The sequence below is a fragment of the Pecten maximus genome, chromosome 10, assembly GCF_902652985.1.
Source record: "Pecten maximus chromosome 10, xPecMax1.1, whole genome shotgun sequence".
NCBI classification, from domain to species: domain Eukaryota; kingdom Metazoa; phylum Mollusca; class Bivalvia; order Pectinida; family Pectinidae; genus Pecten; species Pecten maximus.
In genome coordinates this window covers 6,743,437-6,771,108 of record NC_047024.1, presented here as the reverse complement: position 1 = coordinate 6,771,108, position 27,672 = coordinate 6,743,437, and the positions used below count along the sequence as shown (strand labels likewise).

At 35.0% G+C, this 27,672-nt stretch overlaps 1 protein-coding gene across 1 annotated transcript; it reads left to right on the top strand.

Moving 5' to 3' along the window:
• The first annotated feature begins 1,850 nt into the window (after window positions 1–1,850).
• On the top strand, window positions 1,851–26,681 carry LOC117335956 (bifunctional protein STORR-like). Its single transcript, XM_033896248.1, has 29 exons — window positions 1,851–2,049; window positions 3,536–3,632; window positions 4,748–4,800; window positions 4,907–5,003; window positions 6,979–7,095; window positions 7,459–7,553; window positions 8,272–8,420; window positions 9,049–9,173; window positions 9,663–9,783; window positions 9,979–10,136; window positions 10,556–10,644; window positions 10,809–10,946; window positions 11,901–12,063; window positions 12,296–12,366; window positions 14,644–14,654; window positions 14,898–14,988; window positions 15,389–15,485; window positions 19,430–19,482; window positions 19,608–19,704; window positions 20,071–20,187; window positions 20,792–20,886; window positions 23,147–23,295; window positions 23,892–24,016; window positions 24,361–24,481; window positions 24,673–24,830; window positions 25,209–25,297; window positions 25,467–25,604; window positions 26,113–26,275; window positions 26,504–26,681. Exons 1-29 carry the CDS (start codon window positions 1,979–1,981, stop codon window positions 26,576–26,578), a joined length of 3,123 nt encoding a protein of 1,040 aa, XP_033752139.1. The 5' UTR covers window positions 1,851–1,978; the 3' UTR covers window positions 26,579–26,681.
• Window positions 26,682–27,672: the final 991 nt, after the last annotated feature.

The window sequence follows — 27,672 nt, the reverse complement described above, 5'->3', positions numbered from 1 at the left end:
ATCCAATATGGTTGCCATGGTGGCATATTGTAAAACGTATTTCAAACTCTCCATGGGAGGCATTCCAATGAAATTTTGTAGGATTGTTTGGTTACACTTGAAATCAAAGTGTAGTTATTAACGTCAGGATGCCTTTGGCACCTGCCGTTATAGTCGTGGTGGGTACATTTTGTTAGTCACACTTTTGTTTCCGGCTAACAGCTTCTCTTTTCTGTCATACAAATGATATACATCCGCAACTTAATATAGTTCTTATTTTGACAGCAATTATTGGCACGATTTTAACTGATGGTTCCCGTGTTTACTGCAATTATTTAAAACGAAATATGAATGTTTGGTTTTCTAGACTATTTTATATTATAAATATAAACACATTTGTTTCACCAGTATATGCAATTTTGTTGGCGTAGGTTTACGTACACTGTAGTTCTGTCTCAATCCTGCCTTGAAAACGACAGTAAAAAAATCAGTTTGATTGTCGTTGAAATTTACATGCATTCACAGAGAAACTATCCACATGTTTTAGACCCATATGTTCATCCTGAACATTTCATATAAGCCTAAAACCAACCCTATTTACGTAGTCAAATGCAGCCGAGCATTCCACGAGATCACTTCAGCTGTCGCGTGACTTATCACGTGATCATCACGTGATTACCGTCGTAGGCGGCCATTTTAAAAATCTATTTTTTTTTAGAAACAATGTATAAAGCCAGTTATGTCAAAAACAAGCAACTTTTTGTATGCACATATCAATTAGAAATGTAGAAAATGATGCAAAGTATATCTTTACAAAATTTCAGTCTTTCTATCGACCATTTTGAAAAGCTATTTTAGAAACAATCGAAAAGGAAAATTTTCTCGAAACAAGTTAACGTTTTGTAGACACTTGTATGTTTTGAACTCCTAAATGGAAAACATTCCAAGAAGATTTCAACAATCTTTAGGTAACCTGGGATTAATCAAGTCTCAAGTGACCTATTGCGATTGCCTTTTGTCTGGAAACGCCCGATCTTCCGTCGTACATCATATGCAAGTTACATTTTCGACTTCTCAATAACCAAGAAGCCCAGAGTCATGTTATTAGGCCGGAAGCATGCTTGGATGAAAGGCTACATAACTTGTTCATATCAATGACCTTGACATAATTTCATGCCAGTGGTATGCGTCCTGACATGTCGCAAAAGGTCGTCCGATCATCCGAATATTTCCCCCTCTTGCGTTGTTGCTGGTGTTCGGTCCGTTCAAGTCTCCAACGGTTTGAAGGTATCGAAAAGGTGTCTCCAAATTCGTTGCGCTCAATGGTTTCTCCGATCTCGTCTTGGAAGCTTTGTAGTCTGATCGGTGTCCGGGAAACTTGGTGGTTGTGGCGACCCTGGATCTTGACATATCTCAGATGGGAAAGTTTGTAACGGATGATGTAACGGATGATCTCATTACGTCTGCACGGTTCAGGCGGCCTGAGATGTTGTTGAGAATATTGGAATATAACAGAGTGTACATACAACTGAAAAATATGTGTGGATATGAGAATAGAGTAATAGATACAGTTTATGCCAAATCAGAAATATAAAACTATAACATACAGCTGCATCGATACGTCTGTGATGCCTGTGACCAAATGGTTATTAAATGTAATCTACAAAACGGGAAAGCGTTGATCTGAATTAGCTCAACATTTAGACGTTTTATTATCATCAAAAATTAACATGCATATTCTGAACTACACGTAGTGCCCCTGTTCGTGGGAAATATAACGTAACTTGCTGAGTAACGGTACATAACAATCCTTTAAATACCGCTCGCGTGCGTGTGAATATAGTTAGGCCGACATCCGGGACTCGTGATATCCTGTTAGCACACATACCGATAACGTGATGCTGATAACAGTTCAAGGTGACAAGATATGCTGCTCGAGATATAAAACACAAGTGTATGCTTAAAAAGGTAATACTGTTGTAAGAGGAAAGAGACCAAAATGGAAATCTTCGGTATTTTCGTGCCTTCCTGGGTTATCTTATTGCTGGTTGCCATCATCTTGTATACGTAGTAAGTATGGACATATATTGTTATACATAATGTCCTGTTTGTTTAGTGATTAAGAGATGTATGTACATGTAAATAAATCTATATCTAATGAGCTAGTTCAGAGAAATGTACAGACAGAAACTTTTCATTTGAGATTCAATGATTGAGAATTGATCTTAATTAACGAGTCCCCAAGCTTGGAAGGCAGACGTTGATTCGAGCACCTCTGATCGAATCGGAATAATATGAACGTTGTTGCTGAAAAAAATATTATAGCTATACACAAATTAATATATCACGTTTAAATAATAAACGTTATTACCTTTGTCGAGAAATACATCACTGTTATCTCTTTGATCGCCACCCTTACATAATGCTTATTATGCTTTAATTTTTTTAATCCAAGGAAGCCAAATTCGTTCGCAACTTTCTTGATATCTAAAAGCTCAAGGGGAGACAACAGTGACACTTGTTTGAGTTCAAATTGTTAGATTAGACACATAGGTGTATCAGCACAAATTGATTGAACAAATCATAACAGACTGTATACTTTTTATCAGTCTTAATTAAATGAAATACGCATGATATTGTACACATTTCTCATGCCATGTACTGTAAATGTATGTCAGTTCAAGAGTGATACGTACATATGAAGATGTATGTTGTTGATATATTTCTATCGTAACGAACATCACGCCATGATATATCAAAACGTTATTAAATCCCACGGGGTATATAGCCTACCCAGAATGACTGTCGTGTTGAACTTTTTAGCATATTGATTAATGGCGAGTCGATAACCATATAGGGAAATACGTACATTGCATACGCGTATATATGAAACATTTATAAATGATGTACAAGTGTGGGCTTAGTGCTATGTTACTAAAGTACTGGTGAAACAGTTATGGGTTGGAAACTCGTACGATATTTTCCCCATTATTACATTTTTGTTTGTTTGCGTTTTGTTTATAATGTGTTAGTGTATAGATTGTGTGTATTTTTACTTTTGATTTTCAATTCTTCATTCAATTAATGTCATACTTCGACTTACATACTATTGACATATCAAACAACGTAAAACGAAATACCCTAACGACATTTCGTTTAAAAAAAAATTATATGCTAAATATATTGATACGTTTGGAAAACCTTAACTATCCAATGTTATTTCAAAAATACTAATCAACGACCGCATCTGTCTTCCCTTCATTTTACCTGTGTATATGTACATTGAGTGTGTGACAAAGACCAGACAAAGTACGCTTACATATATTGCATATTTTTGTAAAGCCTTCCACTGTTTTGCTCAAGTAGTAAGACGTAATGATTTAAACAATTTCCGGTTAGGAACAATGCAGTAACAACAACATGTTTGGATTATAACCACACATGTGTGTATACTGGCAATGTAAGTTACTACATTGTATATGAATCTACATACATTGTATAAACCTTACACGAGTATATTAACTCACTTACAATAACTACCCTATTTTAATCTCAGCATGATGAGCCGTGACTTCTGGACATTCAAGAAGATGGGGATACCTGGACCGACACCTCGGCCAATTTTAGGCAACCTGGCTGCCATGGTGAAGGAGGTAAGTGAAGCAGTGTTTGATATTTGACCTATTCTTGTTTTCACGCTCTACAGTGTATCCTCACAGACCCTGTGTTGATTCGGAGTTGGATTACACTTTTCTTTATAAGGAATTTTTCAGTTCGTTTTCTATAACACGGTCAATTAAAAATGAAATGTGAAACTGAAGGAATCAAAATAAATCTTCACATGCTGTAATTTGTTCCTATAGAAGTGTTATTAATCTAATCTGAAGAATGTGTTATGAACTTAAAGTTAAGCATAAATTGTTGCAAGTGATAATTTACTCAATAATCATATTAATTTCCCATTTTTTGAGAGTATCGGGTATTTCCTAGAAAACATGAAATGAGTGTGCATTCTAAATCGGTTCAATAAAAAATCTTAAGCCCTGTAAAACCGATATGCCCTAGTCTTGTCTCTTGGTTATAATCTGATATGATTAAACACATCATGCACTGGGGAGAAACACTTTTAGATATTGTGATAAAACAATCTACATCATATATTTGCTTAACGCGTATAGGGCTCATCGATGATTACGGAATCTAAATATGAAGCTATCCAGGTTTTAATGACGAAAGGGAAGAAAGAATTTAAGATATCTACATGATAACCAAACCACAATTCAAACACAAAATCGCTCATATTGATTTTACATGGAGACTCCGGGACAAATATGGATAATTTACCAGGTGTTCCGGAAGATTTAGCGTTTACTGCTTAATCGACAACACCTGTCATACAAATCTAGGTGAATTGCGGGATGGAGTAACAAAGTAATATCAATTATCGAACATGTTTAGCTTCATGTCACACAATAAGATACAATATTTAGATTATGATATCGACCATTAAACTTCCCTATGGTCATCATTAACATGCATCTCTCGCAACATTCTGTTCTTAATTTCTCTTTCAGCCTTACATACTTAAGCATGACAAGCTTAAGCTTTGTAGGGGAAAATAATAAAGTGTAGAAGGGGTTCCTTGGTTATAAAGCAGTCGAAGTGTTTTTAATGTTTTAGAAAATATCTATATTTGCAAAAGCGACAGCTTCTTCGATTTTACTTATTATCAACCGTTCACTACATTACCTTATACTTATTCGTGCAGGGTATCCGTGATTTCGACCGAAAAGCGCTTCAGAAATATGGAAAAGTTTACGGGTAGGTATTTCAAATTTATCTAAATAATGTACGATTCTTATGATTGCTTTCTTGTTTCATTTTAATTTTCTATTCTGATTGGTACGCTTCCTGTATGTTTTTGTAGACATTTTGATGGGCTGTCTACGAACTTAGTTGTTGCAGATAAAGAGATGTTAAGAGAAATACTTGTGAAGCAGTTCAACAACTTTGTGGATAGAAGGGTAAGAATTTTACGTTATTGATGAGAGGCAGTTTTTTCCATCTATTCCTTGATACGATTGCTATATGGGTTCAAAGGTAATATTTATAACTGGTTAAAAGACTATATAACTGACAGAAATCAATTCGTTGTCATTGGTGACTCAAGCTCAGATACCGGATACTTGAAAGCTGGAGTTCCACAAGGGTCGGTGTTAGGGCCATTTCTATTTTTAATATTTATTAACGACATTTCTGAAAATTTATTTTCATTGTCAAGAATGTTTGCTGATGATACTTCTCTCTCATACTCTGGAAATAACAGAATGAATATAGAACGGTATTTGAATGATGATTTAACAGCTATAGATCATTGGTCAAAACTATGGAAAGTTAATTTTAATCCAAGCAAAACTGATGTTATAATCTTCAACGGCTCTCTTGAAAAAAAATGATATTAATTTACAATTTAATAACACAACATTGACTTGCAGTAATATACACAAACACTTAGGAGTAACGTTGAACGGAAATGCTAAGTGGGAAACTCATATTTCAAATATCGCTAATTCTGCCTCACGTCACTTATCTGTTTTACGTAAGTTGAAATTTACTTTGAAAAAGGAAATTTTGTCTAAATTATATATTGTATTTATAAGACCCTTGCTAGAATATGCGAGTGAATTATGGGACGGGTGTAACAACTCAGCTACTGACAAGTTAGAGAAAATTCAGCTAGAAGCAGCTAGAGTTGTCACAGGTTTAACCTCATTTACAAGTAGACAGTCGCTATATATAGAAACCGGGTGGGAAACACTATTAGAAAGGCGAAAGCAGAAACAACTTTTATTATTCTATAAAATGCACTATAATATGGCGCCAGCTTATTTGAACGACCTTTTGCCCAACAGAGTTAATGAAAATACTACTTACAACTTGAGAAATAACCAAGATTATGTACCACCTAGATGTCGTCTGTCTCTATATGAAAAATCATTTCTTCCCAGCACAGTAAAAACATGGAATTCTTTAGACATCACTGTAAGATCTTCAGAAACAATAGCAAAATTTAAAAGACAAATAAAACGAAAAATACCTGTAGCAATAAGACTAGGAGTTAGTGACAGAAAACTTGATGTCATTCACACTAGACATGGATGTAGCTCATTAAATTCAGACCTTTTTAAAGTTAATTTAACTCTGAACCCTTCATGTAATTGTTCATTTCCCTTGGAAAATGCGCTACATTATTTTTTACAATGTCACCAATATAACGATCATCGTGTCATGTTTTTGAGGAAATTGTCTGTATTTAATGTCCATATAGATCTAAATCTGATACTTAATGGATCAGATAGACTTAGTCAAATTGACAATGACAATATAAGGTTGATTGTTCAAGAATATATAAAAAATACTAACCGTTTTTATTAATCTGATGTCATTTATGTCATAATTGTAAGTCATGAACAATAGACTATACAACTCCTATATCAATTTGTGCAAAATAAATTATATATGACATATATATTATGCAAAATACTGATATATATAACATCGATAGACTATACATATCGAAACTATATTGTTGATAGTACATGTAAACCAACATTTTCATTACCATATTGTACATTTTGTTTTATATTTACTTATTAATATTATGTCATGATCATTAACTTAATAGCCATAACACTATTGTAATTTTGGTAACTGGTATGGCACACGTCGTTGTTTCAACCAATAAATATTAATGTTGTGTTCTTTTATATATATATGTGTAAAATATCATTATATTGTATCGTAAATGCTGCCATTTGTTGATACCATTATATTCATGTTTATGGAAGAGGACAATTATAAGTTGTAAAACTTGTGTCCTATTCCTTTTGAAATGTTTTCAAATAAAATATGTTTAAACTAAACTACGATTGCTGTACTCCCAATCGTGTTTGAACATATCGTCAGCCATGTACATCCACAATTATGATTGCTTTTTAGACACTGGACGGATTCGCCGGAGATTTAGAACATGGGCTAACTAATGTCAAAGGAGCTCACTGGAAACACAACAGAAGTATTATCACTCCAACATTTTCATCTGGGAAACTTCGTCAGGTAGTCTATCATGTTATAGTTGTTTGGAACAAAGTAAATATATCAGGATCTATTGTTGTTGGTTTTGACGTCATTAGACTTCATGATCAGCAACTATAGTTTTTCCATATATTAGCAAATACTATTTTAATATCATAATTTAAGATAACATATGGAAGTGCTGGTGTTGGATAACATTTGGAGCTTATCACATGAATAGATAATTTTTCTGGCCATTTCTTTTCTATTACAACCAATCAGACCGTTTCAAATGTTGACCACAACATGTGCGTATATTATGGTACAGTATATAGCTCTGTTATGATTATTGTTACTGTATTAATTTTGATATCCGATAGATAATGACTTTTTATATTGATATAGATGATGCCACTTATTCAGGAAGCATGTGAAACACTAATTCAAACGACTCGGAAGGCCGTTTATAATGGGGAGAATGGTCAAGTAGAAATGAGAAGGTAATGCTAAAAACTGGTAGGAATAAAACAAGCCTGCAGCATGCAAAATCATCATAATCTCGCCAAAGAAATTATACACCACATCGCGACACTGTTCACCTCATTGTCTAAATACAACTACTGAATGTACCATAAAATAAACAAAGACACCAGAAAACCAAATCGTTATCACGACAGCGTGCACTAACACAAAAACAACATACACCAAATCGTTATCACGACAGCGTGCGCTAACACAAAAACATCAGACACCAAATCGCTATCACGACAGCGTGTACTAACACAAAAACAACAGACACCAAATCGTTATCACGACAGCGTGCGCTAACACAAAAACATCAGACACCGAATCACTATCACGACAGCGTGTACTAACACAAAAACAACAGACACCAAATCACTGTCACGACAGCGTGTACTAACACAAAAACAACAGACACCAAATCGCTATCACGACAGCGTGTACTAACACAAAAACAACAGACACCAAATCGCTATCACGACAGCGTGTACTAATACAAAAACATCAGACACCAAATCGCTGTCACGACAGCGTGCACTAACACAAAAACAACAGACACCAAATCGTTATCACGAAGGCTTGCACTATTGTTGTAAATCATCTTCAACAGTTTACACCAATGACAGCATAAGCAAGGTCAAATTATCCCTTAGCGGCATTATATATAACCAGGTTTGTGGTACTTATATTTTGCAGGTTATTTGCTGGCTACACCATGGACGTGATCAGTTCCACGGCGTTCGGTATCCACGTAGATTCCCAGAGTAACCCGGATGATCTCTTCGTAATGCATTCTAAGAAGATGTTCGACTTTACAATGACTAAACCTTGGATGCTCGTTGTGTGTGTGTATTTTTTTGTTTACAATTATTCTTCATCACCTTTTTTATTCTCAATTTTCAAATGTCAAAACCTATCAACCACAGTATATTGATATACTCTACAATTTTTGCATTATACGATTATATAATGTTGATAGTGACGCTTGTGTACACACTGTTCAAATATTGTTCATTTATTCATAGTCAGTCTGGTCTTATAAAATCTGTTGTAATTTGACAACGAAATGTATTGTTATCAACATGCTAGGAAACACTTGATGTTTCAAAAAATACGGTGTTATATGGAATATATTATATTTGATTCAATACTTAATGGTTTGTGTCGGCTTGTTGGCGGCACAAAATAGGTTGATGAAAAGTTTTATGGTCTACGTAGTGATAAGACTTGGGAAGTGCCTTTTATTTCTTCGATTTGTTATTTTAAGCGAGTTGCGTTCTATGCCCATGGATATTCCAGGTGAATCCATTGTCAACGGCACTGTTCTATATTTGGAGACTTGACATTACTACATAGCGATGGGTTGAACCAGGATACACATAATTCCTGTAAATATCGACGGTCTTATTATCTTGATAATAATATTATTCTATCAGAAACTTTAAATTATGCGCATTTTCCCGTCATTTTTAGTATTCCTTCCGATGTTGAAACCCCTGTTAAAACAACTTGGTGTCGGTCTTTTCCCAAAAGATAGCATGGCCTACTTCCGTAAACTTACAACCCAGCTTGTAGATGAAAGGAGAAGAAACAAGGTGGTAAGATAATAAAGGAAAATAATTTCGGGATTCTATTAGAGTTATCAGATATGTGACCAGTAAGCCTATGTAAAGTTAGGTAAACTGTGTGCACAGTGCAATCAAAACGACTTGTCGATTTGTCTCCACTTAAAGCATACACTGGAGATTGTAAGCATTCTACGGACGACTCAAAAGCACTTTTCAATAGAAGGTTAGAGGAACTTCAATTAATGTGAAAATGACTGATCGTAAATACAATTATACAAGCCTGCAGATTACTATAATAATGTTGTAATAAAAGTTGTACAACTACATGTATTACAATATTGAATGACGGTTTTGATACTATAACAATGTTGCAGGAAAGCCGTAATACCATAACGATGTAGTAGGTTATAATATTATAACAATTTTGTAGGAAGGTTGCAATAAATAACAATGTGGTAGGAAGGCTGTAACACTATCATAATGTTTTAGAAATGTTTTAATAATATAACAATGTTGCAGGAAGGTCGCAAGGATTTCCTTCAGCTGGTAGTTGATACTCAGGAATGTAGACTGGAACTTGATCAAGAGGATGAGGATTCGAAAGAGCAGATCACTTTTTTAGATAAAAATCACCAGAAAGGTATTTGAAAAATGACCTTTTATACCATAAAGTGATAGCTGTTTTTTAACATACAACAGATGGAGAAATTCAGAAAGTTCTTCCTTTTTGTTTCTTGTAGTACATTGGTAATATGTCACATGACATGCTTTCTTCTCTAGACACCTGGACATTATCACTTTTATGATGTTTAAAGCAAATATGTTTGTGTCTCAGGCCTGACGTTTGACGAAATTCTTGGAAATTCCGAATTGTTCTTTGTTGCCGGCTACGAAACAACGGCTATAACACTGACAATGGCAGCATTTAACCTCGCTACCAACCCAGAATGCCAGGATAAGTTACGTGAAGAAATTGAGGAAGAACTTGGATCGGTAGGTCATGGCTATTTGTGAAAGTTTTTTCCGGCAATGATGAAATGATCTGGCCGGAGACATATCCTAGGCATTTATTATCAGATAATGTATATAGACCCAGGCTATTAAAGAACGTTACCTTCTTTGAAAACCCTCGGGGCATTGCACTAGATTCATAACTTCCGTATATATTTGTGGTTGGGTCATGAATGTAGAAAACAAATCATTTCACCTTAATTTCTTTAAATATGATTCACACTTTGTTGCTGTTTCAAACTAAAATTCCCCCAAATACCCCCAAGTTGATGAATATTTCTATTAGCGATTCGTTACTAGGCTTTTAGTTATCTGCAATATTGTGATATTTGGGAAAGTCGTTCTGATCTTAATACAATGTGATATGTCTAATAGATAACATATGTTATACTTTTTTCTAGGACCCATGCGATTCAGAGAACATCAAGAAACTTCAGTACCTCGACATGTGTATCAACGAAACCCTAAGAATGTACCCTCCAGCCATGAGGTAAACATGTATGATCTGTAATACCTGTTTTATGAAATAGTTAAGCTATAACAAAATTCATTTGGACCCCTTTGAGATTTTCTAGACAGATTTCTGTGACAAAATAAGTCTTTCTTGTTCCAGAAGGATGATGCTTATTAGCAATGTATTTGTTCTGTTAACAGATTCAACAGAATGTGTGTTAAAACTACAACGGTCAAGGACATCACTATACCATCTGGGATGGCGGTGACAGTACCGGTTTATGCGATGCATCATGATCCGGATGTTTGGGAGAAACCGGAAATTTTTAATCCAGAAAGGTGAATAAATTCTTTGCATTTTTTATGTCATGCGCAACAGGAGACACGTTTTAGTAAAAGTGATCAGTCATTTTTGTTACATTTGTGGGATCGCACAACGTTAGACGATGTCTGCACGATGGAATAAATGTGCAACTGTATCCTGCAGGCGAAAGTGCACGAGATGGACGATTGAAACGGGGTGCGTGCGATAGCTATTGTGGTTGATATGATTTAGGAATTGATTACAAAGAATGCTTTAACATTCGGAACATTTTTGATAGAGAGATGATATTTGATATATTCTATCTTAGAAAATATTATTACAGTATTATAGAAAACTAAATGCTGTCAACAATTATATAAACATGATAACAACCATTGAAGGTGTTGACTCAAAGGTCATTTCCAAACACGGGTACGGAGAGATAAGCTTGATTTTACTCTATTTCAAATGAATTTACTTGTAAAGTTTCCTGATTTTACCCGTGGTAAGTAAGAAGCTGACTATAATTGATTTGCATTAGTCTTGCAAAAGCATCGCATTTATTTGGTCATTAAAACGTTGAGACACCCCCGCGGCTACGGTATGTACACAATATTAAACCTACCGACGTTATCAAAGCATAGATTCCTACAAACATGTAAATAATAATGCATTTACAATCCATATACGTCCTTAATACTCCTCGTTCAATATTGAATTCCTATCTCACAACCGTACATATCACGCCCAAAGTTGTGAGATACAATCGCACACGATGTCTGCATGATGTTTTTGGCCCGTTGTGCGATCCCATAGCTTTACTGTATATCTTAAAGCACTGGATAAATGGTAAAGATTACTTCTGCAATGTCACTGTCAATATCTTCATCTGGCTTGATCCAATTGCAGTTATTGCGTATCATATTCCAATATATAAGTAATACTGTTTATGGAAGTGACAGTTATACTGACATTTTAATCTTTAAAAGGTTTTCCCCATCTCAAAAAGAACACCACGATCCGATGGACTTCCTACCTTTTGGATACGGACCCCGTAACTGTATCGGCATGCGACTCGCTCTAATGGAGGCTAAGATGGCAACCGCTTATCTTGTGCGCAACTTCCGGTTGTGTGTCGGCAATAAAACTGACGTATGTATATAATGTTTTACTTATGATTAATCGATTGTATATAGTGAAAACAAAAAATTATATTCACCTTCTTGTGTAACTCGTTTTAAAATAAATGTGACTTTGAATCCATTTCACACACTTAAAGAACATGTTATTTTGATCAATCTGATTATTACAAGACAAAATTTGATCAATCAGTTATTTTGAAATGATAAATTGTTTGCTTCATTGTCAAATTTCGTGTTTACAGATTCCACCCAAGATGGAAGAAAGGCCTATATTGAAGCCTATACATTCATGGTTAAAGTTAGAAGCGATCATGTGAGCGGCCAGCAGTTGCCGACCGATTTCGTTCTTGATTGGGACTTTCCTGACAGAACCCGTTAATCCATACTAACATAGTCAGCATTTAAATGGCGTAATGATACATTTATAACCCTAGTTGAACGTAACGTATATATGCTTTAAATAGTTACATTGTACTTATGGGCCTAAGATGAAAAACTTCCGGGTTTACGTTTACTTGTAAAATGCAAATATCAAATGATTGAAATGTGATATTGTTAATCAAACATAACATAGCAATAAAAGCCATGGCATCTTCATGTGAACAAAGCCGTGATTCTGAGTCAACGTAGTTGAAATCGGGTGAACAAAGAATTTGAGGGAGAAAAAATGTATCAATCGACTCATGCAAAAACTACGTTCTCGAAGAATAAGCGACTTCGTTTTCGTCGACGACACCCGTCGCTTAAAAATTGGTTCGAAATCAGCCTACGCTGTGATCACGAAAAGAGAGCCGGTGGAGAAAACGAAAAAGCAGCTATATATCTTAACAGCAAATTTAAGGAACTAAATATCACACATAGGACAAATTTAGGAAGTGCAGAATTAGAGAGAATATGGTGGCGTCCGGAATCATTCAAGGAACTTTGACGCTTGATGCCATGCGATGAAATACCTTAAACAGACTTGGATGTCGTCCGAACAAAATAAAATTATTGCTATAATCATTCAGACACATTCAGACTGATGTCATGCAATGCCTTGTAATAAGGCTGATTTTATCATATAATTATTTAAAGAGTTAATACAGACAGATATACAGAAATGTGCCACTATGAACAAGCAAATGTAAACATGTCATTGGTGTTTATTTCTTCGTAAATTTGATATTAATTTAAACGACACTATTCTATAAAAATCAATGAAAATATTCGGAGTTTTCCACTATTTGTTGTTGTCACTTGTTAGGTTTAAATAGTATGTATATAACGAGTTTTGTTTTAAACTTTCTTTACAATACCAATTTTGATCGTATCACGAAACCATCAAAGTATTTTATGATGCACTCTGTAATAAAACATGTTGTCATATGTTACTTGTATTTTGAGTAATAAGTTATTACATTGGCAGCATAGACATGTAGGTAAACATGTTGACGATGTGTACTCGACTACTGCCTTAATAGCAAGTTAATATGAAGTTTAATGGTTTAAAATAATCCGAAGTAATTAAGTTTTTTTTTTATTATTTCTCTTTTCTGTGTGTAAATTTTGATTGGGAGACTGTGGACATTGCTAAATTTGAAAATCTGCAATCCCAGATTTGTAACAGGAAAGTACAACTTACTGGTTGTCGGCTTTAGCATTGTTTGAAGCAGATGGTTGTAAGGCATTATATGATGATAAAAAAATCCTTTAGTTTGTTTTGGCAACTAAAGCAAACTCACTACAAATTGTATACCGATGAGGATACTTACATTTGATGGATATAGAGGATATTGAATGGTTTCCCGTTAAATATAACATATATTTCACGAGTATGACAGAATTACACTAATTACATATACTGAGATCAATGTTATTAATATTTCAACAAAAACTACATTCTAGTACATTTAGAATGTTCATATTCATAGTCCATTATCAACCGAATGTTTATATTCACAGTCCCTTATCATCAAAATGTCTATATCCATAGTCTATTATACACCAAATGTATATATTCATAGTCCCTTTGTAGCAAAATGTTAACAGTCACAGTCCATTATCAACCAAATGTTAACATTCACAGTCCAATATCAGCCAAATGTATATACATGTATGCATAGTCCATTTTACAACCAAATATTTATATTGATAGTCCCTTATCAACCAAATGCCGAAATTCATAGTTCCTGATGAAGTAAATGTGTATATTCATTACCAACCAAATATCTCGTTTTGTAGTCCCTTAGCAACCAAATGGTTATGCATTAAGGGAATTTATATTAATAATTTTTCTCACATATAGTAATAACATCGCCAGAATATAAAGATAGGAATATAACAGAGTGTACATACAATTGGATAATACGGCTGGATATGAGTAAAGAATAACAGATACAGTTTATGCCAAATCAAGAATATAAAATTATAACATTCAGTTGTGTTGACACGACTGTGATGCCTGCGCCGCCAAGATCATCAATATAGACACGAAAATATAATATACAAACCGGGAAAGGTATTAATCCGGATTGTTATCAGCTCAACACATAGCATTTCATTAATGTAAAAAAATGACATGAAGCATGAGATGTATACTCTGAACCAGTACCACTGTTCGTAAGCAATAAAACGTGACAGGTAGGGTAGCTGTAATTATATTCCGGGGTCTAGCAGGCCTCCAAATATCACTTGCATGTATAGGAAATACTTATGCTGACACCCAGGAGTTGTGATTTCATGTTGGCGCATACCGATGAAGTCGTGCTGATAAAAAACTCAAAGTTACAAAATAGGCCGCTCGAGATATAAAAACACACTTTTACACAGATGTGTGTTTAAAAAAGGTGAAATTATTGTAAGAGGAAAACATCAAAAACAAAATGGATATCTTCGGTATCACCGTCCCTGCCTGGGCTATCCTGCTGATAGTGGCCATCCTATTGTACACGTAGTAAGTATAGACATATTACTATACTGTTTGTTTAGTGATTCAGTTATGTACACCAGAGAAGACTACTGCCTGCAATTTAGCTTTTATGGTTTAATAATCGAGGATTGTTCTTAATTAACGAATCCTAAAGCTTGGGGAGCATATGTGAATTCGAGCATTTCGGAACATATCGGGTCGGAACAATTCGAACGTAATTGTTCAACAAAATGTTAAACCGCAGAAATAAGTGCATGTGTAGTAGTTTGTTATGACACTTAATTGATAAAAAAATGATATCCTGCTATCATTATGACTTTGCTGTAATTCTTTAATCACAATTTCCTTAGCAACATTCTTGATATATAGAAGCTCAACCACGTATACTGACTTAAGGACAGTAACTATTCTATTTTTATCTCAGCATGATGAGCCGTGACTTCTGGACATTCAAGAAGATGGGGATACCTGGACCGACACCTCGACCAATTGTTGGTAACATGGTTACCATGGTGAGGGAGGTAAGAGTATTGGATATTTGACCTATGTTTGTTTTCAAACTCTACAATGTATCCTTATAGACCCTTTTGATTCAGACTTGGATTATACAATTCTAAAATCATTTTTTCGGTTGTTTATCTTTTTTTTCTACAACATGGTCAATTTTCAAATAAGAGTTTTCAAAATGGAATTAAAAAAAAAATCCACACGTTGCAGTTTTTTCCGATTAAAGTGTCGATACTTTCATTTAAAGCTCGCGATATTAAATTTAATAAAAATGGTATCAAGGCGTTTTCTAAAGAGATTGCATTGGAAACCATCGCAGCAAGCATCATCATCATTATAATCATGTGAAATATGTACAGTGGAACTTCGTTAACTCGAAGTCGACGGGACCACGAAAAAACTTCGAGTTATCCGAGTGTTCGAATTAAGCGAGTTATCATTTTTGGTGAAAAGTTTGGTCAATATTTGTCAACATTATATAATCATAATAACTTCGCTCCGTCGCTCACCAGATCAGTGTAAAGACTGGTCAATACATGTAAATATATATGTAATGTTTCGTTATGTCACTTGTAATTTGGTGTAGTTTTGCCGATATACAGTCACGACAAAGTTTCTTTCGCTTAGTCACTTCAATAATGATCTGATGTGCAAGTCATGTTTGCAAAAGGTAAACGATAAAACGGAATTCGACAAAATAACAAGTTATTAATGTCAAAACAAATAACCGTTTAAGTTTAACACAGATTGCATACAAAACGTAACAGAACCATTACCTTTTATTGGACATATATAAAATACTGTTTGATCGGCCTACTTACTTTTTATTGATAACCACGCCATTTCCACGTGTATTAGCACCGGAAGTTGGGCTGCGCATGTGCGTATAAAATGTTACTGTAACTGAGTTGGCGTTTTATCCGATTTAATAGACAGCACTGACCGTTACAGTTGTACTCTGAACACCTCGGCAGTAATTACGCTATTGTTTCAGCAGTTTAAAGATTTAATAGGCGCCGGTGACTGTGTCATTTCTACACATGTAAAAACATCAGCCGGGTAGATCTACCGGTGTGTCAGAGATTAGTTCCGCTTGAGCGAACGGGTAGATGAGTTGTTGACTATCGTGTGTACTGATATCGGCGACCGTCTTGGGAAATTACCTGATGTAAGTAAAGCAGTACTTTTTATCACCAAGACTTGTTGTTATAAGATTCAACCGACAATTTCTTTTATGAATTTATGAAACACTTATAATAGCATGTAGGTTAGTAGTGCCGATATGTTCAGTATTACAAACGGAATTTAGCTCTTAAAAAATGTCGGCGTTTGCCACCGATCGATGAAAATTATACTTCGATTTATTCGAACATTTCAAGTAGGATTTTTATTATTGGGACCAAATTTTTACTTCGTATTATCCGAGTTTTTCGAGTTATCCGAATTCGAATTATCCGAGTTTTTTTTTACTAAGATAAAGAGAGAATTCGGCCGGGACCGGCGAGGTACTTCGAGTTAAGCGGGGTATTCGAGTTATCCGAGTTCGAGTTAACGAAGTTCCACTGTAATTAAATTACACATGTGAACATTACTACACAGACAATTTCGAATAATCTATATAGACGTGCAAAACATCTGTCCCGTATTTCAAGGACAGTGATAAAATAGGCCAAAAGTATTTAGATCCAAAAGGGAAATCAGCCTATCAACAAGTGCCAGAAAAAAATATATATACAGTCTATTTGGGGAAGTGAATTACTCCATAATCAAATTAATTTTCTATTTTTTTTTGCAAAAAGAACACATACTGTTTTTATTCCATCTGAACCGATTCCATTATTCATAGGAATTCTTTAGCTAAGTATAAACGATATCTGCCCTTTTCTTGTCTCTTGACGACAATCTGATATTTTTATACAAATTAGACACTAGGGAGAAGCACTGTTAAAGGGGCATTCCGTCGTTGAAATGAGTTTATGCTAAAAATAAAAAAAATAAACGGAAACTTATATTTTTCTCAACTACTAAAAGTTATAAACTTTAACGTAATACAACACCAAAAGCCCGGAGATGACACGAAGTTCTTAACAATAAAAGTTATTGAAAATGTGACTTCAACCCAAAGAGCAACACTTTATCGCCTCCAATGACCAATGACGAGCATGCGCAGACAAGTTCACGAATATAAACGAAAACGGCGTACACGGCTTCTCGAGTTAGCGATTAGGTAATGGGTAAATCGGCGAGAAAATGAGGACAAGCCAAGACAGCGAACGAAAAAAAAATCTTTTTAATATCGGCAACTAGTTGGAAAGATGGAAGAGAGCTTATGAGGCCGTATCAGTCGAGTCGAACGAGGAATTGGTATTGCTTCTGGAAAGTTCTGCAGGATAAACTGGTAATCGACGCAACCGACTGACAGGCTCGTAATGAAGTTATGCTCAAAGTTACACTTGTCACGGTGCTGACAAATCAAATCACAGACACTTTAACAAACTATTACCTCATCGAACCACAATAAATGATTTTACAAGTATAGTGTGTATTTGTCTGATGTTTAGCCATTTCCTTCATATACATTCATGTACACATCAGTTTGTAAACATGGCAAACGTGTTTGCGGCCTTTGATGCTCATATTAAGGCGACTTTGTACAAACAGATAATGTTTGTGTGTAATATTTTAAATGTTTGTTTTTATATTCTTAACTCATTTACTAGCTATGCATATTACCTGAACATACGTGATTGATCTAAAACGGGCAATACTTGGGGTTCATAATCACAACAAAAACGGTTAATCTACATCACTGTCTACGCTATGCCGTGCGATTTTTACCGAACATGTGTAAGTTTTGGCAAACTGATGGTGTCTCGTGATATTTAAATGGAGCGTAGGAGGCGTGGCTGAATATTCAAGTTCGGATGCAGAGCGGCAGAGTTTTGCGGATTTTCTGTACAGATATGATAAATCTTTTCAATTAATGTACAACACACATCTTGCGTTCGAACAAAGGAATTAAATTCTGTGGAAAAAAGCGGCATCATATATTGGCTTCCCGCGTATAATTGCTCATCAATGATTATGGAAACGAAAAATATGAAGCGATCCAGGAGGGTTTTAGTGACGATAATGAAGAAAGAACAAAGAATACCTACATAATAACTAAATAATACTTCAAATTGAAAACCGATTAAAAGAGGACAGACTATAAGCAAAGATAAATATTTACATGAGACTCCTTTCCGAATAAGACCAGATTATCCAGAAGAGTAAGTGTCTTCTGCTTCATCTGAACTACCGTCATACAAATCTGGGTCAAACACGGGGTGGAGTCAAAATCTGAGAATGAGAACTTATGTGGTGACAAAATGACCCATAAACATACATGTACCAACAAGCATCTAGCACGTCTGGCTTCACATCACATAAGAAAATAGAATAACTCCAAAGAGATCTCGGCCCAGTTGTTCAAAAGGTCATTAGTTTAATCACTTGATTAGTGGATATCTCATTTCTCTTTTACTTCAAAACATGAGTGTGTGCATGTCTTAAAATAGGCAGGTAGAAAGAGAATGACAAGTATTACTGTTTCATGTAATTTTTGTTCGTTTCACCAGAAATGATTTTATCAGGATTTTAAAATTGTTGTTAAACCGTGATAAGTGTAGTCACCCTTTGAACAACCGGGCCCCGGATATCAACTTCCCTATGGTCTTCTTGGACCCGCTTCTCCCGAAACCTTCTGTTGTTTAACTCTCGTTCAGCCTTACATACTTAACAATGATAAACTTAAGCTTTGTACAAGACAAATATGTAAAGTATAGGCAGAGGTTCCTTGGTTATCAAGCAGTCGTAGTGTTTTCAATGTTTTAGGAAATATCCATATTTGCAACAGTAACAGTTTCTTGCATAGTACTTAATATGAACCGATAACTTTTATATCTTGTTATTACAGGGCATCCGTGAATTTGACCGAAAAGCAATTAAGAAATATGGAAAAGTTTACGGGTAAGTATTTTGAAGTACACAAAGTAATGCATTATGTATACATTGTATATGATTCCAATGAATGTATTCTTGTTTTCATTTTCGTTTCTATCCTGATGTAGTCGCTTTCTGTATATTTTTCATAGACATTTTGATGTGATATCAACGAACTTAGTGGTTGCAGATAAAGAGATGTTAAGGGAAATCCTTGTGAAGCAGTTCAGCAACTTTGTGGACAGAAGGGTAAGCATTTTGTGTTCAGATGGGCAAGGACGTTTTGGGTGGAACACTTAACCTCATCTAGCAACTTTCTACATATTGATAGAAAGTACATTCTTACCTATGTGTGAGGAATTTATTTGAAGTCTGTATAATTAATTACCAGAATATTTCTGTGAACATAAGTACAAACCGTACGTATAGAGAAAATAATTAGATACACCAGAGTTCTGTTTTACAATGAAGTATCGGGTGCCTGGTAGTATATTTGTTTTATTTGACTTAATTTCAATTTATGAAACGCCATTGTTCACTGTGGTATCTATTCTTTTATAAGACAGTTGCACATATCGTCAGCCATATATAACCACAATTATGATTGCTTTGTAGACACTGGGCGGACTCAGCGGAGATTTGGAACATGGACTAACTAATGTCAAAGGAGCTCACTGGAAACACAACAGAAGTATTATCACTCCAACATTTTCATCTGGGAAACTTCGTCAGGTAGTCTATCATGGATATATTATATTTGTTTGGAACATAGTACATATACAAGGACGGATTTATTACCTTTGGTATAAGTTTAACTTCATGATCAGCAATGGTAGTTTTTCGTCATATTAGCGAATACCACATTCTATTATACAAGATATGAAACAGAAGCACTTGTGCTAAATAACATTTAAAACTTATCGTATGTTAAATTTCTCAGTGTAAAAACTAAACTAAAAATGACATTTCTAATAAAACAAATTATTTTCATGCAATACTGTCGTATCGTTTTTGTATATTTCATCCAATTAGCTGTCTGAAATTTCAGCATTCATGTAGATCGAATTCTGCATTTGAAATTCGTTTTGGTAGATATGTTCAGACCGTCACCATGTAAATTCATGCAAATAAAGTAAAATATTAACAGGATTATCATGTCACCAAATTGTTCAATTCTTCTAATCCATCTGAACTAACCCCGTTTAAGTTTCAAATGCGTAACTGAGTGACGGCAACATATGCTTATATTATAGTTCAGTGTATAGCTATGTTATGATTGTTATTACTGTACAAAGTTTTGATATCTTCTAGAAAATCTCTTGTTGTATTGATATAGATGATTCCACTAATCCAGGAAGCGTGTGAAACACTAATTCAAACGGCTCGGAAGGCCGTAAATAATGGGGAAAATGGCCAAGTGGAAATGAGAAGGTAATGTTAAAAGCTGGCGGAAACTTCCCACAGAACCAGCATCCAGCATGCAATCGACATATCGTACACCACATCGTCAAGGACCTCGTACACATCCTTCGTCAAAGACATCGAAACCACATCGTCAAGGACAACTGCACAACATCATCTACGACAACAGCATACATCACATCAAGACAACGCATACAGTAGACACTTCATCGCTATCAAAGACGGTTTTCATCACTGTCAGCATATTCCTTATCGTTAATTCAAAATGACGGATATATTTTATATTAAATAACAAAAACATATACATGAACCTTATGGCTGACACACGAAGACAGCATATTCTACTTCAGTTACACCTAAAACCAGCATTAACTACAGAGTTTTACCATCATCCACGCGCAAAAACGATATTTACCTCATCGACAACACACCAAGATAACAAATACCACATCGTCAACACACATAGATTGCATTACATCATTTAAGGATTGATTGTCAATTTTGTTGCTTGCATGGACTGATGAAGGGAAGTGAACCTCGTGCAAATGGTACATGAACTGCTCATCAGTCCATGCAAGCAACAAAATTGACAATCAATCCTTATATTTACGTTAACCAAATTTAAAACTTCGCCACCAGATTGCAAAATTCGGTCGCAACAGTGTGACGTAAGTGCGTCACTTTGTAACATTGTTATACTTATCGTACATGTGTGAACAGTAGTGGAACAGCAGACAGTCAACTATTCTCATCGCCAAGGCAACACAAACTATAGTGCCATACACGTTTTGATTATTACGATGTTGATACACAAAGATACGATATTTTCAAGGTAAAATATTCATTTATAACAAATATTTATGATATTGCATAATAAAAACTTAGCAATACCCATATAAATACGAATTTAAAGTGCAGTGTTGACAGTATAGTATGTGTGTGATTTGGTCACTCGAGACACAGGGACTCGGTTAAAAAAATGATGTGATGCAGTCTAATAGCCGGGATATTCAGAGCTCGAGAAAAAGTGTAACAATGTGGATTTTAGTCGCAGGTTAGCTGGTGATGTACATGGTGTTCTTGACATATTGGATTTCATTGTCGCACTGGCGTTTTGGGATGTAAATTCTGAGAATAGTAAGTAAAGAAACATTGATTTGAAAATTGGCGGTATTCGACGGCCGGAAACTTGTGTCCTCCACATGTTTAGATTGAGTCAAATTACGACAATAATGTGTCCCTGTTCTCGATATAGCATACTTCTGCTACCAGTCTGTTTTGTGTTGTTAAATAGTGTTTAAATTGAGGTTTATTTTCTGTGACCACTGAAATGGTATTAAGCATGGCATTCGAGATACAGCTAACGTTAGACCTACTGCGCTACGTAGGTCATGAGCTCGGTGCTATCGAGAGTGTCGGTGTTCTGTCAGATCCTGTATTCTAAACTGTCTGCATTATACTGGCATTTTTATTAGCACATAAAGCGGCTATTCCACTTGTGTTCATATACGTTTATAACAATGTTACAAAAATATTCCACTTGTGTTCATATACGTTTATAACAATGTTACACAATTCACAAAGTGAAAGTGCATTCAAGTTTGAGGCGGTACAGAACTCGATCGCAATTGTAAACTCAGTGAATGTATTCACACGCCGGCAAGAAAGTGGTTCGTCTCTCAGAACAGAAGCACGCGACCCAAAATCTTCAACGGGAAATGAGGTGATCTGAGTTTACTATGTTCATTGAGGCGGAGCGAAGTGAAAATGTAAATATTGATATATAACATACATCAAAAACACATCACTTTCAAAGACATGATCCACATCGTCAACACACAAATATAACATTGACTACATCGTCAACACACAAATATAACATTGACTACATCGTCAACACACAAATATAACATTGACCACATCGTCAACACACAAATATAATATTTGCCACATCGACAACACACAAATATGATATTTGCCACATCGACAACACACAAATATGATATTTGCCACATCGACAACACACAAATATGATATTTACCATATCCTCAACACACATAGATAGCATGTACCTCATCGTTCATAAAAAAATACATAAAAAACATCACTTTCAAAGACATGTCCAACATCGTCAACACCCGCTGAAACATAGCAATATGTATACCACACTGTGAACAAAAAGCAAAAGTAAAGCAAACTCAAATTACCCGTTAGCGGCCATATACATTACCATTCATTGGGTAACATTTGTGGTACTTATCTTTTGCAGGTTATTTGCTGGCTACACCATGGATGTGATAAGTTCCACGGCGTTCGGTATCCACGTAGATTCCCAGAGTAACCCGGATGATCTCTTCGTAATGCATTCTAAGAAGATGTTCGACTTTACAATGACTAAACCTTGGATGCTCGTTGTGTGTGTGTATTCTTTTCTAATTATTCTTCATCACCTTTTTTATTCCTAATTTTCAAATGTCAAAAACTAGCAACTACATTATATCGATATACTCTACAGTTGTTACAGTTTAAGATTATATTATTGTGATATTGACGCTTGTGTACACATTGTTGAGATATTTCCTCCCACTTTAACTTGACAACCAGCGATATTGCAATCAACAAGCTATGTAACACTCTTTAATTTCAAAAATACGGTGCATCATGTAACATCTGATGCAATACTTATCGGTTTGTGAGCTCATGATATCTGCATAACAATTGGCTGCAAAATAGGATGGCAAATAGTTAATGAGTACAGTCTTAGTAGTGATCAAAGGGAGGAAACGTGTATACTTTATTGTTTTTAATTTGTGATTTTAAGTTAGGCGTGTTCTCTGTTGAATCTATTGTCACCGACACTGGTTTTGTTTTTGAAATGTGATAGTATTACACACCAGTGTCAAGGATGAACTAGGTGACAATTACTTTCTGGAAGTATCGATGGTCTTGTTATCCTGATAATTAAGTTATGATATCAGAAACTTTAAATCAGCGTATTTTCCTGTCATTTGCAGTATTTCTTCCGATGGTAAGATCCTTGTTAAAAACACTTGGCGTCAGCGTTTTCCCAAAAGATAGCATGGCCTACTTCCGTAAACTTACTAGTCAGCTTGTAGATGAAAGGAGGAGAAACAAGGCGGTAAGTAAAGGAGGGCTGTAAAACTATAAAGCAACGTTGTAGGAAGGCTGTAATAGTATATAACAATGTTGTAGGAAGGCTGTAATACTATTACAGTGATGTAGGAATGTTGTTATACTATAGCAATGCTACCAGAAGGCTGTAATACTATTACAATGTTGTAGGAATGTTGTATTACTATAACAATGCTATAGACAGGTGATAATATTGTAGCAATGTTATAGGAAGGTGTTAATTCTATAACAATGTTGCTGAAAGGTTGTTACACTAATATAATGTTGCAGGAAGGTTGTAATACTATAACAATGTTGTAGGAAGGTTGTATTACTATAAAAATGTTGCAGAAAGGTCGCAAGGATTTCCTTCAGCTGGTAGTCGATGCTCAGGAAGGTAGACTGGAACTGGATCCTGAGGATGAGGATTTGAAAGAGCAGATCACTTGTTTAGATAAAAATCGCGAGAAAGGTAATGAAAAAGACCCTTACAGCATTAACTGATAGCTGTTTTAACAGTGAATAGAGCGATACGATCAGAAAGAAAGTTTTCCTATTTGTTTCTCATCATAAAATGGTATTATGTCATATGATATGTTTTCTTCTCCAGGCATCTGAAAAGTATCGATTTGATAACGATTAAAATATATCTTTTTATCTCAGGCCTGACGTTTGATGAAATTCTGGGGAATTCTGAAGTGTTCTTTGTTGCCGGCTACGAAACGACGGCTATAACACTGACAATGACAGCATTTAACCTTGCTACCAACCCAGAATGCCAGGATAAGTTACGTGAAGAAATTGAGGAAGAACTTGGATCGGTAGGTCATTGCTATTTGTGAGGAGCGGTGTCCGGTATTAATGAAATTTTCAGGCCGGAAACATATCCTTGGTATCGATTTTAAGATGGTTATTAAAAAAGCTACCATATTTGCGGACCCCCGGGACATTGAATTAGATTCATATCCCCCGTAAATATTTGTGGTTGGATAATGAAAATCATTTTTAATATAGTTTCTTTTAATTTGATTCACAGTTTGTTTGCTGCTACAAGCTCAAATTCCTCCAATTACCCCTATTGACGAAACTTTCTATTAACGATTCGTTACTAGGCTTTTAGTTATCTACAATATTGTGATATTTTGGAATGTCGTGGTCATCTCAAAACAATGTTATATGTCTAATAACATATGTTATAGGATCCATGCGACGCAGAGAACATCAAGAAACTTCAGTACCTCGACATGTGTATCAACGAGACCCTAAGAATGTACCCTCCAGCTATGAGGTAAAATATATCATTTTTTATGCAATATTTTAGCTATTATAAAAAAATTCACTTAGACTCCTTTGACATTTTGCGACCAGGTTTCCTTGATAGAATGAGTCTTTCTTGTTCCAGAAGTGTTTTATGTCGTTTGTGATGGTTATTATCAATGTATTGGTTCTGTTAACAGATTCAACAGAATGTGTGTTAAAACTACAACAGTCAAGGACATCACTATACCATCTGGGATGGCGGTGACAGTACCGGTTTATGCGATGCATCATGATCCGGATGTTTGGGAAAAACCGGAAATTTTTAATCCAGAAAGGTTGATAAGTTCTTTGTATCGTTATGTCATGGGCAACCGGAGACACGTTTTAGTAAAAATGATTAGTCTTTTTTGATACAGTTGTGGGATCGCAGAACGTTACACGATGTCTGCAATATGTTTTTAGCGCATTGTACGATTCCATAGCTGTAATTGTATATCGTTAAATCATTGAAGAAATGGTAAAGATTACTTCTGCCTCTGCCACTGTAAAATATCTTCACGTGGCCTGTGATGCTGTTACACGTATCAGACATGCCCCCCTCCCCCTCCCCTTCTCTCCCCTGATCTCGATCTACTAGCGTATTCGATCATGATATATCGTTTGGAACTTTAAATGGTCGAGTTATCTCTGGAACTACTAGTTATTTATCATGTCCATTTTTAGATTTAAGTTAATTCTATGATATTTCATTTGTTTCAGTTCCAGTTATCGATTATCATATTCCAATATAAATAATAAATTTCATAGTAGCGACAGTTATATTGATCATTTAATCTTTAAAAGGTTTTCCCCATCTCAAAGAGAACACCACGATCCGATGGACTTCATACCTTTTGGATATGGACCCCGTAACTGTATCGGCATGCGACTCGCTCTAATGGAGGCTAAAATGGCAACCACTTATCTCGTGCGCAACTTCCGCTTGTGTGTCGGCAATAAAACTGACGTATGTTTAGAAATTTTAACTTTATTAATCGATATTTCTAATGAAATCAAGACTTAATATTTACCTTCTTGTGTAACGCGTTCTAAAATCAATGTAATTTTGAATCCATTTCACAAACTTATTGAACGTGTTATTTTGATCAACCAGATATTACTAGATAAAATTTGATCAATCAGTTATTTTGAAATGATACATTATTTGCTTCATTATCATATTTCGTGTTTACAGATTCCACCGAAGATGGAAGAAAGGCCTATATTGAAGCCTATACATTCATGGTTAAAGTTAGAAGCGATCATGTGAGCGGCCAGCAGTTGCCATCCGATTTCTGTCTTGATTGGGACCTTCCAGACAGAACCCGTTAAGCCATACTAACATAATTTTATACATAAACGTTGTAAATGATTCATTTTGTTAATTTGCTGAAATTCCTGAGGAATCCTTCATATTTTGAGATGTTTTTATGATGAGTTCTTTACGTATTTCAGATTGACTGCATACCTAGGTACTTGTTTAGCATATGCATTTGTCATATAACATCTTGGCACCTAAGCAAAATTGAAGTAAATTCAATAAACACCATAAGAATGAAAAATACAGTTCAAAAATATGAAATCATTTTTACATAAAGCTATATTGAAAACATATATATTTTGATCTGGTTACATGTATATGAAGTTAACGGTTTATCATTTAGGAAATATTGTAACATTCATGAATCATAAACCTTAGATTAAAAGCCTAATCGAATATAGCGTGTGTCTGCTTTCAATCATTACCTTTGGGCTAAAACATGAAATATCACCTGGTTAACTTTTACTTAAAATATTAGGTGATTGAAGGTTGGTATTGTTAATCGAAGAAGAAATGTACAAAACGATTCGTGCAAATATCATATACAGGTTTTAAATAAGTTGGATGCCGTCAGGAATCATTTCAAGGAACATTGACGCTTGATGCCATGCGATGATATACCTTATACAGACTAGGATTTTTTCCAGAAAAAAAATCCCATTATTGCTGGTAATATAATAATTCAGGTACCTTTGAACTAAAATCATGATATACATGTATCTTGTAATAATGCTGATACTATCATATATCATAACTATTTAAACAGTTGAGAAAGACAGAGATATAGAAATGTGCCACTATAAAAAGCGACTGTAAACATATCGTTGGTGTTTATTTCTTCGTAAATTTGATATTAATTCAAACACTATTCTATCAAATCAATAAAAATATTCGGAGCTATTCCACCATTTGTTGTCATTTATAAGGTTTTAATAGTATGTATATTGCGAGATTCGCTTAAAATCTTAACAATGCCAATATTGATCGTATCACGAGACCTCACAATGCTTTCCTATACACTTTAATAAAAAAAAAGTTGGTCA

Bases quoted from the DNA above. Each gene is read 5' to 3' on its own strand.
- LOC117335956 (XM_033896248.1), top strand. From the start codon at position 1,979: ATGGAAATCTTCGGTATTTTCGTGCCTTCCTGGGTTATCTTATTGCTG. The intron at 14,989-15,388 runs GTAAGTATAGAC...TTTTTATCTCAG, and splicing joins GCCATCCTATTGTACACGTA to CATGATGAGCCGTGACTTCT. The intron at 24,482-24,672 runs GTAATGAAAAAG...TTTTTATCTCAG, and splicing joins AGATAAAAATCGCGAGAAAG to GCCTGACGTTTGATGAAATT.